At 36.8% G+C, this 14,602-nt stretch overlaps 1 protein-coding gene across 1 annotated transcript in view; it reads right to left on the reverse strand.

Annotated features, from left to right (window-relative positions):
* The window catches only part of KCNH5 (potassium voltage-gated channel subfamily H member 5), a 391,931-nt gene that overhangs the window by 317,032 nt on the left and 60,297 nt on the right, over positions 1–14,602 (reverse strand). Inside the window, exons 5-6 of the mRNA XM_052646974.1 lie at positions 13,367–13,482; positions 3,990–4,382 (exon numbers count right to left, since the gene is read on the reverse strand). Of these exons, the coding sequence (XP_052502934.1) occupies positions 3,990–4,382; positions 13,367–13,482 (509 nt within the window). The remainder of the gene's footprint in view (positions 1–3,989; positions 4,383–13,366; positions 13,483–14,602) is intronic.

The raw sequence follows: 14,602 nt of genomic DNA on the forward strand, positions 1-14,602 counted from the left end.
ATTAAGAGCAATCAATTAATACAAAAACTTCCAATCCATTAGAGGGAATCCAGAAGATTTTTAAAATTCAGTTAATCCAAAAAATGGCAGAAAAGAAGAAGAAGAAAGTAAAAAAGAGAGAGAAAAGTGAATAAAACACACTTTAGAGTGGAAAATAAGATGGTCTACCTAAAGCAAAAAGTAATTAATTACAATAAATGTAAACAGACTAAAGTTGCCAGTTAGAGAAACTCTCAGAATGTATAGGCTATTTACAAAAGATACAATTAAAGTATAATGATCTAGAATGATGAAAAGTTAAACACTAGAAATACATATAACAAGTAATATACAAATGCTAGTTTAGCTCTTAGTATTAAGCCAAACAAACTTTAAGGGGTAAATAAAGGCATTGTCAGTTACAAGAAAAGTTGGAAAATAATGTTGAGAAAATTTTCCAGAAAGTATAGCAAAAAGATAAAGGATTGGAAAATAAGGAAAGAGGGGAAAAGGAATTAGAAAAGTCTACTAGGTGTTAGAACAAAAGGAATTTCAACAAGAGAGAGAAAAGAGAAGAGCAGGAAAGGAGATGGTGAAAAATCATAAGAAAAAATATTAAAACAGAAGACATGCTTTCCAGATTGAAAAAGACTACCCAGACACTGCCCAGCAAAACAGATGAAAATGGACTCACAATAAAGCATAGCACTGGAAAGATTCAGAATCCTAAACAGAGAAGATATATCAAATTTCCAGAAAGAGAAAATAGGTCACAATGCCTCAAAGTTTCTTACGAGAATTATTAGAAGGTACACTGTAATGGAACCATGCCCTTCAAAATCTGAGGAGAAATTATCAATGGCCTAGAATATTACAGATAGTCAAACTGTCCATCAGGTGGGAGAGTAGGATGAAGAGAGATCTGTTTCAGAAAATGATGTTGATAGAACATTGCTTGCATCGATGCAAGGAAGGGAGGTTTAGACAATTGGCAAAGAGTTTAGTGGTGGAGTGAGTGATGAGTAAAACAAAGCAAATGATGAGACCAGACAAGTATCAACTCTCAGGAAAATGGGAAGTGCAGAAGAGGAAAAGTAATCACAGTATGTTGAAGGTTTCAGTTATAAATGAGCTTCCCTTGTGGCTCAGCTGGTAAAGAATCTGCCTGCAATGAGGGAGACGTGGGTTCAGTCCCTGGGTTGGAAAGATCCTCTGGAGAAGGGAAAGGCTACCCACTCCAGTATTCTGGCCTGGAGAATTCCATGGACTGTATAGTCCCTGGGGTCACAAAGAGTCGAACACAACTGAGCAACTTTCACTTTCACTTTCAGTCATAAATAGCATATTTGTAGACATAATGATATAAACACTATTTATGGAACCAAAAGGATGATATATCTATATTGTGAGAATGAGGCAATGGAAATCAGTGCATGGATACCGTGAGGGCAGGGACAAAGAGGCTGAAACCTCCAATTTGATAATAAGAAGTCAAAGACAAGTCCCAAAACTGAAAAACCAAAAGGAGTAAGTACACAGTCTTGCTGTTTGGTGATGGAAGCAAATATTAAAAGAATCCCCTAGACAGTCTGAAAGTGGTTGTCTCTAGGGTCTTCTCTTTTAAAAAATTAGATACTGCCAATCATTCTTCATGTAAGTTTTACCAGTATTCCCTTGAGCAATGTATAAGAGACTTCATACCATCACTGTATCAATTCAGATCCCTTACTGAGCGATGCCAAGTCAGGGTTAGATATGCAAGACTTTCACTGAGATAAATGCCTATGAAGGAGAAAGGAGGGAGGCGTCTTCAGACCACAATGCATGTCTGAAACCTATGAAGATGGAAGGAAGAATTGTGTAGAAAGAGCCTCAACCACAGCACAGGTAAATGGGGAGTTTCAGGGCAAAAGCTGCTCAGCAGAGGAGTTCTTCGTTGAGCAGGAGTAGGCTAATTATAATATTGGTGGTGGTGGTTTAGTCGCTAAGTCGTGTCTGACTCTTTGTGACTCCACGGACTGTAGCCAGGCTCTTCTGTTCATGGGATTTTCCAGGCAATAATACTGGAGTGGATTGCCACTTCCTTCTCCAGGGAATCTTCCTGACCCAGGGATCAAACTCACGTCTCCTGCTTGGCAGGTGGATTCTTTACCACTGAGCCACCTGATAAGCCCAATCATAATATTACCACTATTCTTAGTCATTGGTTGAGTACAGCCTTGGGGAAACAGCTTTGAACTGTGACCTGCAGCAGATCAGAAAGCCACAGCAATTGTCAGTCAACTGTATTCAGTGGTATATTGGTAAATGGTTAACAACTAATGCTTTAGAAAGTTTTTTTTTTAAGCCTTTATCCATAGCATTTGCCATTTTAAAGGTGTAAATACTCCCATTGTGGCTAGTTTCAAGCTATGAGGGTGACAGTGTGATATCACTGAATGCTGAGTTTGAAAGGGATGCTAAAGAATGTCTTTTCCAAACCAGGAGCCACTTCCAGGAAGCCCCTAACTGTGCTTCATGCAGCAGGTTTCCATGAAGGGAGATCTGAGTAGTACACATTCTCAGACACCATATTCTCCCACCCAGTGAGTGTGATAACTGATGGTATGTGAGTATAGTCTATAAGTTTACTTTGCATTTTCCTTAATAAGTCTGAGGATATAGTCATATATTTATATAGTACACTAGATGCATTTATTATTATGCAATCTAATTTACTTTCTTTTCTGTGAACTAAACCAATCTTTTGATTATTTGTATTAAAGTCTTTATGCCAATGTTCTAAATAATGGAAATCCTAATGCATTGATCTTAATATATTAATCTATTTAGTAAGTGAATATATAAATACTATTATCTTATCATAAGATTAGCATTTTCAAAATTAACCCCTATCAATCCTTCCAGAAGGGAAATAAGAAATATACCTTAAAGCTGATGTAGGTGGAATTTAAAATTAGAAACAAATTACTATGATTCTTTTTTCCTTGAATTTTTAAATTAACAATTATGTGTATAGCATCAAAATACAATGTCTATACTAAACTTTCTGAAAATATTTTTTAGTATCATTAAAGTTGATTCAATGCAGAAATCTTCATGGGAAAAGATCCTGAAGAAAAGCTGCAATCTACCTCCCAACACACACAGAATGACAACAATGTAGCGGAGAATTTTCTATCCAAACAGTCTATGAGGACAGAGTAGAATCTTTAGGGAAATTAAGTTTGTAATTATTATGAACACATTTTAAAAACAGATACATTCTATATTGATTCATTTATATACATCCTTGGTATAGCAAGTTGAAAAATCATCCACAACTAAGTTAGAAACTAAGAAGCCTTGGATGAAATGGTCCTTAAAACATTACATATGTTTTAATATTTCTAGTTGTGTAGATGACACTGAATAAGCAAAATCTTGAATTAGACCAGATATCAGAAGTCATCTAATACAGTCTCTAACCACAAATGATTAGGCAAAACTTAAAGCAAAAATGATAAAGAAAAAAAAAGAAAGAAAGAAAAAGAAACCAAAAAGGCAAAATTTCAAGAATTTCTCTACCATAAAAGCTTTCTGGATCTTTTTGTTAACACAAGCACTGCTACCATATGTACCTGGAGGGGAGGAGTCAAAACATTTGTGGGTTCACAGACTTTTAAAATGCTACTGTTTTCCAAAAAAAAAAAATACATCTATTTCATTATCTTTCAATCAACTGTCCAGTTCTTAAGCCATATTTGACTTCAAAGGCTGTGGCTTTTCTTCTCCTCTTTCAAACACAATCCCAACCACAGCCATTTCCTAGTAATTTCAACCAGAAATTTTTTAAAGCGTGAATAAAAATTATAAAGCAATAAAATATGATCATTTATGGCAGGTATTTAGTAGGATGAAGGTTGAAAGTGGTGACTATAAAGAAGTTTAGGTTGTTTATAAACTCCTTTTATCCTAATTTTCTCAAAACGTGATTAAAGTACTAAAAACACAAAAAACAAGAAACTTACCTCATCCACATTTTCAAAGGCATTGATGATGTCATAAGGTAAACAAGACAACAGATCGATCACAAACCAAGTTTTCAGATAATTCATCCTTATCAACTTGGGGTCAGAAATAACCTCTCCACCAGGTCCCACAAAGGTTGTGTGAAAATTTAAAACAATGTCAACCAGAAAAATAACGTCCACCACACTGTCCAGCACCAGCCAGGCTATGTTGTTCTGCTTCGTTTTGAAGGAGACGTTGTAAGGAACCATAATGGCGGTGTAGAAGGTAAGAATTAAAATCACCCAATCCCAAGTTGTTTTAAAAGCACAATAGTGTAAAATAATGTGTGGTGGTGTCTTTGGCGCTTCTTGCTTATACTGAGGAAGGATATCTGATCCCAGCTGAAGAACCTAAAAGAGACAAAATGTATTTATAAGTGACCTGGACATCTCTGCAAAGTTAGTAATGAATTCAAATTTTCTGGCAGGCAAACCACTGGTTTCAAAGCCAGCCATGCTCTGTAATTATATCTCTTCTCCTGAGTTGTATCAAGGTTCGTTCAAAGTCACTGCAAGTCCAATCACTGTATCAAAGTTGATCTGTCTGCCATTCCCTCTGACTTCCTCTCCCATGGCCAACTCATTCAGAAACTGGTGCCCACACACGGAGGGCAGAAAGAGATCAAAGAAAGGCAGACTTCGCCAGATTGGCAGGTGGCAGTTTTCATAGGCAAGGGAACTTACAAGGTTTTATTGAGTAGCCACAAAGCCAGAGGTCTCAGAACCCACCCACCCAATCTTAAAAGTTTACACAGAGGTTTAACTGGCTTCAGTCACATATACAGTCCAGATGTTCTCAGCCACAGCTAGCTCTCTCAAGGTTGTATCCTTGAAAATGGCTCCCACAATGGGAATGGTGGGCAGAAAGTACATTTCAAGGACTAGGGAGGGGGTGAGGAGTTTCCAGTTGCCTTGGTCCAGCTCAAGGATCACCTGGCAGTCCCATCCTCTTGATGACCTCCTCCAACACCAACACTGATCCACAGCACTGCTGGACATCCACTACTGGAAGTGCCTTCTTCACATTCACTGGGCAAAAGTGCCTAGAATCACACATCTCACAGACTGTCCAGGTGTCATTTGCATGGCCCACCATTACCCATTCTTTACATATTTGGAATTTGAAGGAGCATAACTTTGATTCTAAAGGCTTTGCTGAACCTCAGGGCCCCACGATTAGTGATCTTGCTGTTGCATGGGACTCAACCAGGGCCCTAATGACGGACACAGCAGTATCAGAGCTATAAATGTTATAGCCTGCTTTCCCCTGTTTCCCTTCAGATTTAAAGAATATTGGATTTTCTGCCCAGATGCAAATTTCCTTTAGAAAAAAATTCTAAATACTCAGGTTTGTTTCTCCATACCTTTTTGACACATTGACAATTTTCCATACAAGGTTATATGAACACTGACTTATTCTGATTAGGTCTCATTAAAGAGACAATGAGAAAAAAAGCAGATGACAGTGCAAGAGCAGAGGTCTGGGCAACCCTGGGAAAAGGTAACAAACACAGGACTTAGCACTTCCTTCCAGAACCTGGAACACGGAAATTGTGAGAAGGAGTTGAAAAAGCAGGTTGAAGACCTCTGCTTCATGCCCCCAATGAAGCTATAACTGAGTAAACCTGTGTATTAAGGAGTCTGTAAGTGGGACATTGATGAAAAATATTTTCAGCAGCTTTACCATCTTATGCACTCAATTATTCAGTGTCCCTAAAACTAACGGGACCCAGAAAGTAGGAGTCAACAAGTTCAAATTATAAAATTATAAATGCACTAAATTTATGTCAATGCACAAATAGATGTAAACAAAAATACCTGTTAGCCTGTAATTTATATGCAACAAAGCAAAATAAGTAAACTAGCATTTTCTGAAATTTGAGACTTACCCTGAAGTCTCTCATATGTAGAACTTACACAACTGAAAACTAAGCATATAATATAATCATTGCTATTTTGAAATGTGAAAAAATCACTGATATTCTCTTTAGGTGTATATTATAATTATTGTTTTAAGCTTGGGAGTTATAAGAATTATTTATAAAGATTTTTACATATTTATGCTCATTATCAGTACCCCAGTAATGCTTTGTCCATGAGATCTTAAATTACTTAGCAACAAATTATCGTACAGGTAGATTAAGTTTCATGTTGAGATACAGAATTGCATATAAAGACTCCTACAGAATCATGGCTTCTCCTTCACCTTTCAACCACAGGTCTGTTCATTCCAACATCACTGTGTTAAACATGAAAATTTCCTTCATACTCAATCTTAGTATTATACCATCTGTATTTACACAGTCTGTAGTTTGAGCACAAAGAAACACACTTAGAAAATAAACTCAGTGCCAGGTTGCATTAGGACCTTAAAGGGCACTTGGTACTTTTGCCTTCCTGGACTTCTTCCTCCTTAAAAATAATAAAATAAAAATTATACTTTATGTAATATTTTTATATTTATTTAAATATAAATGCAACATAAATGTATAAAGTTTATTTAAAATTACATTTTAATAAAAATATTAAATAGTTTAATATTTATATTTTATTTAAAATTATATTTTTATTTTAGCATTATTACAAAGATGAACATTTAATTATTTATTTTTTTACCTAAAAGTTCATTTTTTTCCTTCAACTGCTAGTAGAAATTCAGGCATCCTAGTGGACACCTTAACGTGTTATTGGTGCTACACTCTGTGCTAACAGACAAACTGATCCCCCTCAGCACCCTGGAATAATATAAGGTGTCTCCTCTAGAGATGAACTCACTCTTGAGTTCAGTATTTCCCAAATCTGGCTACAAACTAAAATCATCTAGAGCAGTTGTTAAAAAAACAGTATACTCATGCTTAGACCCCTATGCCAGAAAATAATTAAATTCATTTTGTGTATTAAATTAAATTCAGAGAATCTGTACTTTCAAAATCTTTCCAGGTGATGATAGCGTATAGTTCAAAATAAAAACCCTTGCTTCTGCACAACAAAGGAAAATATAAGCAAGGTGAAAAGACAGCCTTCTGAATGGCAGAAAATAATAGCAAATGAAGCAACTGACAAACAACTAATCTCAAAAATATACAAGCAACTTATGCAGCTCAATTCCAGAAAAATAAACGACCAAATCAAAAACTGGGCCAAAGAACTAAATAGACATTTCTCCAAAGAAGACATGCGGATGGCTAACAAACACATGGAAAGATGCTCAATATCACTCATTATCAGAGAAATGCAAATCAAGACCACAGTGAGGTGCCACTTCACACCAGTCAGAATGGCTGCAATTCAAAAGTCTGCAAGCAATAAATGCTGGAGAGGGTGTGGAGAAAAGGGAACCCTCTTACACTGTTGGTGGGAATGCAAACTAGTACAGCCACTATGGAGAACAGTGTGGAGAGTCCTTTAAAAGTTGCAAATAGAACTACCTTATGACCCAGCAATCCCACTGCTGGGCATATACACCGAGGAAACCAGAACTGAAAGAGACACATGTACCCCAATGTTCATCGCAGCACTGTTTATAATAGCCAGGACATGGAAACAACCTAGATGTCCATCAGCAGGTGAATGGATAAGAAAGCTGTGGTACATATACACAATGGAGTATTACTCAGCCATTAAAAAGAATACATTTGAATCAGTTCTAATGAGATGGATGAAACTGGAGCTGATTATACAGAGTGAAGTAAGCCAGAAAGAAAAACACCAATACAGTATACTAACACATATATATGGAATTTAGAAAGATGGTAATGATGACCCTGTATGCGAGACAGCAAAAGAGAGGACTCTGAGGGAGAGGGAGAGGGTGGGATGATTTGGGAGAATGGCATTGAAACATGTATACTATCATGTAAGAAACAAATCACCAGTCTATGTTTGATGCAGGATACAGGATGCTTAGGGCTGGTGCACGGGCATGATCCAGAGAGATGATATGGGGTGGGAGGGGGGAGGGGGGTTCATGTTTGGGAACTCATGTACACCCATGGTGGATGCATGTCAATGTATGGCAAAACCAATACAGTATTGTAAAGTAAAATAAAGTAAAAATTAAAATTTAAAAAAAAAAAACCCTTGTCTTCTATTTCTTTAAACATTCATAACCCAGTTCTTCAGATGGTGACTGGAATTTTTAAAGCAATCCAAAACTGCTCCAAGAGAAAAAGGAAGAGTAGGAGAAGAAAGGCAACACCACACCGACAAAGCAAGGCATGGGACACACCGTGTGCTTCAGTTTTGATGTTTCTCCTGTGTAGAGCACTGCTTTAGTCTCAGCCCCGTCACTGGGGCTTTTCTATAAAGCAGTGAGTAACAACTGTTCGCTTTATTTCATTTGTACTTTCAGGAGCAGTAAGCCTTGGATAGATGGGGATGAAATCACATGTCCTGATGTATTTTTGTACTGATACCGACACATTCTTTCTCTCTGAATATCGGGAGCACACTGACTCTAAAGGAATCAGAACCACAGATGTGAGTGGAAGCTGAATTCAATCAGTAGAATGTCAGAACATGTTAAAACTGATGAATTGCCTACACAGACACCAGAATCCTTGAAACTGGGGATCAGCTCTAAATTTAAGAGGCCTAGTGGAAATAAGATAAAATGTATATGTGTTGGAAAAAGTGAAAGGGCCTGAAATTTAACAGCAAATCCAAATACTCAAGCTGAGCAAATTACATGATTCTGACTACAGCTGGAAAAATTGTCTTTCTGCTAACTTGGTGCCTCTTTTCGGTCAGTCTTTGAAAACCTAAGAGTACACATACACTACATCTCTGTAGAAAACCGTGTTATTTCCACATGTTCTCTGAAATCAAGGCCTAAGACCTGACATAAAGCAGTTTTGTATCTGAATCAGCTTTATAAATTAGAGATGACTGATAAAGAAATGAACAATAACCAAAAGGCAAAGTAAAGAAAGAAAAAAATCAGATGGGAAGAAACAGGAATGAAAATTCATCAAGAGTAAAAATGAAAAGTGATGAGCTGTCCAGGGGATAGGAACTCTCCATTTGAGGCAGAGGAAAAAACCATCTTCAGTGATTTGGGGTGCTAAGGTAGAAATTTTTCCTCTCTATAGTCTCTTTCCTCATGTTCTTGCCCAGTTGTATTAACAAAGAAAGAAAAACTAAATAGGGTGTAGTTAAGACCTAGAAAGAATCATGACAAAAAAAAATCAGTAGTCACAGAAACAAGCTCCTACACTTTACCTTGATTTATAGAAAGAAACGAACAGCCGAAGGCAGAAGAGAAAGTAGCTTCAAAATCAAGTAGTACTTAGTAAAAAACACTATATGAAAAAGGAAGTTGTATCTGAGTGCATTAAATCTTGTGTCAACTGCATATTATCTTTTAAAATATTATGATGACTATTATCATTTAACATTTGATTTGTTAATGTCTTACTTGGGTTTTTAAAAACATTTCTACACATCAAAGTATTACTCTCTCCTCAAAGGTACCAGAAAATCAGACACATGGCCCTGTTACCTATGTTCCAAGAAAAACTACAGAACCCTCCAATTTAAAGAATATACTTTGTTCCCTAACTTTCTCCAAATGAAATTTAGTATCTGCAACAAGTTAAGAAAGTTACTCTGGAGAAATCCAGCTAACCTTTCACCAGCAAAACAAACTGATGAACTTACATATTTAATTGTATCTTTCTCTTCCTTGGTTAGTTACCTCAGAATATTTTGTGAGTGCCCAGTAAGTGCTCAGCACAGTTTTTGGTAACTTGATTAACTATTTTGTCATCTTTTGTACCAGTAAGACACAAGATGATTATGTAAAACATGTCAACAGCAAAATTTCTAGCTGCCTTGGAGGTCTGTCCTCATTCCTTTTCAGTATACTCTGTATGGGTAACATCACCCAGTCCTCTGACTTAAATAGCCATATCTGTGAGGATGATACCAAGGCCTTCAACTCAAACATAGATACCCCCTTGAGAGGCAGACCCATAAATCCCACTTCCTTTTAAAGATCTCCACTTGAATTTCCTGTCAGGAACTTCAAACTTAGTATGCCCAAGAGCAAATCTACTATCGTTCCTCCCAAACCTTCTTTTCTTCCTCTTCTATCTGAGATTTTACTAACCAACAGTAGCCACCATCTGTTAAAGTGCTGCACTCAATATGCCAGCAAATTTGGAAAATGTAGCAGTGGCCACAGGTCTTGAAAAGGTCAGTCTTCATTCTAATCCCAAAGAAGGGCAGTGCCAAAGAACGTTCAAACTTTCATACAAGTGCACTTATTTCACATGCTGGTAAGATTATGCTCAACATCCTTCAAGCTAGGCTTCAGCAATACATGAACTTCCAGATGTACCAGCTGGATTTAGAAAAGGCAGAGGAAACAGAGATCAAATATTTTGCCAATATCCACTGGATCATAGAAAAAGCAAGAGAATTCCAGAAAAACATCTACTTCTGCTTCATTGACTGTGCTAAAGTCTTTGATTGTGTGGATCACAACAAAATGTGGGAAATTCTTAAATAGATGGGAATACCAGACCACCTGACCTGTCTCCTGATAAACCTATATGCAAGTCAAGAAGCAACAGTTAGAACCAGACATGAAACAACTGACTGGTTCAAAATTGGGAAAGGAGTACTACAAGGCTGTATGTTGTCACCCTGCTTATTTAACTTATATGCAGAGTGCATCAGTGAAATGCTGGACTGGATGAATCATAAGCTGGAATCAAGATTGCCAGGAGAAATATCAACAGCTCCAGATATGCAGATGATACTACCCTAATGGCAGAAAGTAAAGAGGACCTAAAGAGCATCTTGATGAGGGTGAAAGAGGAGAGTGAAAAACCTGGCTTAAAATTCAACATCCAAAAAACTAAGTTCTTGGCATCAATCACATCACTTCATGGCAAATACAAGGGGAAAAAAATGAAAGTAGTGATAGATTTTATCTGGGGGATCTCCAAGAATCCACCTGTAATGCAGGAGACCCCGGTTTGATTCCTGGGTTGGGAAGATCCCCTGGAGAAGGGAAAAGCTACCCACACCAGTATTCTGGTCTGGAGAATTCCATGGACTGTATAATCCATGTGGTCACAAAGAGTCGGTCATGACTGAGCGACTTTCACTTTCACTTTCAAAATCCCTGCAGACGATGACTGTAGCCATGAAATTAAAAGACCCTTGCTCCTTGGAAGAAGAACTCTGAAAAACCTACACAGAATATTAAAACAGAAAGACATCACTTTGCTGACAAAGGTCCCTAGAGTCAAATTATAGCTTTTCCAGTAGTCATATACAGATGTGAGAGCTGGACCATAAAGAAGATTAAGCACTGAAGAACTGATGCTTTCAAACTGTGGTGCTGGAAGACTCAAGAGCTGCTTGCACTGTAAGGAGATCAAACCAGTCAACACTCAAGGAAATCAACCCTGAATATTCATTGGAAGGACTGATGCTGAAGCTCCAATACTTTGTCCAGCTGATGTGAAGAACTGATGTGGTCTTCTCACCAGAGAAGACCCTGATACTGGGAAAGACTGAAGGCAAAAGGAGAAGAGGGAGGCAGAGAATGAGATGGTTAGATACCACCACCAACTTAATAGACATGAATTTGGGCAAACTCAGGATAGGAAAACTTGGCATGCTGCAGTCCATGGGATCTCAGAGTTGGACACAACAACTGAACAACAACAACAATACTATCTGCCCATCCAGCTGTTCAAGCCAAAAACATAGAGCTGACCTTGACTCATCCCCTTTCTCACATTCATTTCTAAACATCAACAAATGTGTTGACTCTAATCTTAGTACATCTGCAATCTGTCCTCTTCTGCTACTGGCCCCCTTGCTTAAGGTCATAGTTGTCCAAGCTGAATTACTACCAGAACCTCTCAACTTGTTTCTCTAGTTACCATTTCAACATAGAGCCACTAGGTCAAACAAGGGTTCTTGACCATTTTTGTGCCATGGGCCTCTTGGGAATCTGGTGACATCTATGGATGTCAACTTCTTAGAATAATGTTTTCAAATTAATACAGTTAAAACAGGATTACAAATACCATGGAGACCAATCTCCCTTTGAGAGGTTTGTGAAGCACAAATACAACTATATCATTTCCCTGGCACATGGGACACCAACCACTTCTGTTCACTATATACCACCTTAACCTTTCCTTTCCTACCTGACTTCATTCACATTGAATTCACAGTCAAAGGCATGATACTATCTCATCGCTGAGTCTTTGGACATACTGGCCTCTCTGGCATAAATGACCTTCATCTCTTCTTCACTACATTTTTCCTTCAAGATTCACTCAGCCCAATAATTCTGGAGAAAACTCTAATTTGAAAAGATACATGCACCCTAATATGTATAACAGAACTATTTATAATAGCCAAGACACGGAAGTAATCTATATGTCCACGGACAGAGAAATAGATGTGGTACATATATACAATGGAATATTACTCATCCATTACAAAGAATGAAATAATGCCATTTGCAGCAACATGGATGGATCTGGAGATTATCCAACTACATGAAGTCAGTCAGACAAAGAAAGACAAATATCATATATCACTGATATATAGAATATAAAATCTGATACCAATTAACTTATTTACAGACTAGAAACAGACTCACAGACTTTGAAAACAAACTTAAAGTAACCAAAGGGGAAGGAGGGAGTGAAAAATTAGGAGCTTAGAATTAGCAGATACAAACTAGTATGCATAAAATAGATAAACAACATATATTTAAAGTTTTATAATAACTACTATATATTCAATGTCTTATAATAACCTATAATTCAAAGAAAATGAAAAATACATACTATATCATAAATATATATATATAGATAATCACTTTGCTGTATACCAGAAACTAATAACAACATTTAAATCAACTATAATTTTTAAAAATAATTCACTTAGCCCAAGTATCATCTCATTCAGGTACCACCCCTCTTCTCTGATGGATATTTAACTCCTTGATGACAGGGTCCATGGCCTATTCATCTTTATATCCTTTGCATAGTACCAAGCATAGAGCAAACCCTCAATAAGTCTATGCTGCACACACAAGTGAATGAATGAACTTGCTATCTCATTTGCTCAAAGAAAACCTCATATTCTACAGACATCACCTAGGATGTTGTAAAGTACCTTCCCATTTTCAAAGTAGGAGAGCATAAAAAGAAATTTATGGAATTTCTACAATTCTACAAGGGAAAATCAATTAACACATAAGTATTTGTAAAATAATAGACAGAAATATCAATATTGAGACATTTGGATGGGGGAAATGTACCACCACCAGCATGTTCAGAAGTTAATCTTGCACTTACTTCAGCTAGTCTTGAATGTTTGTGGACCACCTCTGTTTTATTCATTGGCGTGAGCTGTTGCAAAACACTTCGGCTATTTGTCAAAGCCCGTGTCAATCGGGCAAATTTTGTCCAACCTTAAAAATAAGGAAAGAAAGTCTCAGTTTTTCACACATAATGAATATAGAAGTCAATATTCTTGCTCATAATCAAGGGATCTCAAAAATAGAATAAGTAATGAAAAGTTAGCACTTCATACTAATGAAAATGCAGAACTAATGAAAAGTATCAACCTAAAGCATTTTATTTTTACACAGGCATCAGCATATACTTCAAGGGCAGTTATAAAATAATAAGTAAATTTTATGTGTGATCTTTGTGTTTTGTGCAAAAACAGCTAGGTGTCCATAAAATTCTATCCTCTCCCTTGCATTGTATAGGTTTGTTATTGGGAAACAGTTGCTCAGCCAGGAATGCATTTTCCAGCATTCTGTGCCTCTAGGTATGGGCATGTCTCTAGTTCTCACCAATGGAATGAGAGCAGAAGTGATGTGTGTCACTTCCATGCATGCAAGAACTTAAGAGGCAAAAGAGGCATACTTTCTCTCTTCTTCTGTTTGCTGTATGAAAATGACAATAAGGTCCCAGGGGATGGCAAAGCCACTGAATCAGAGCATAGAAGAATGCCACATGCCAAGGATCAATTGCTTGTATTGTTATATGAGCAAGAAATAGGCTTCTATTGTGTTAAACTACTTAAGTTGGGGGATATTTATTATAGAAGGTAGCATTACCATAATAAAAAGTCATTGTGTACTTATGTGAAGATACACATATATAAGAGAATAAAGTCCAACTTCAACAAATCTCACATACTGTAGTTCATATCACACAGGTCCATCTTCTTTGTAACATAGCAAAATGTTATTTCTCTCTTACTAACAATTTCATTGGTATTTTAGGATTATTTTGGGAATATATAGAATCTTTAATAACGTTTTCTATAAGTGTAGTAACTTTGACTTCTGAGGGGAAGGAATGTGAATTTAATAAAAAAAAGAATTTTCTTCCATTATTTCCATTATTAAAATCATTAATTTTTCATTATTAAGCTAATTAACTTTAAGGGAATGTCAATGAGATGTGACCAAGTGGAACAAAACCAACCACAGTCTGCTCCTATCTCAATTAGCCTTTCTCTAGCTATCCCAAAAAGCTCTAATCTATTACAAACTCCATTAAGATCACTTGATAATT

The sequence above is a fragment of the Budorcas taxicolor genome, chromosome 10 (assembly GCF_023091745.1).
Source record: "Budorcas taxicolor isolate Tak-1 chromosome 10, Takin1.1, whole genome shotgun sequence".
Lineage (NCBI taxonomy): Eukaryota > Metazoa > Chordata > Mammalia > Artiodactyla > Bovidae > Budorcas > Budorcas taxicolor.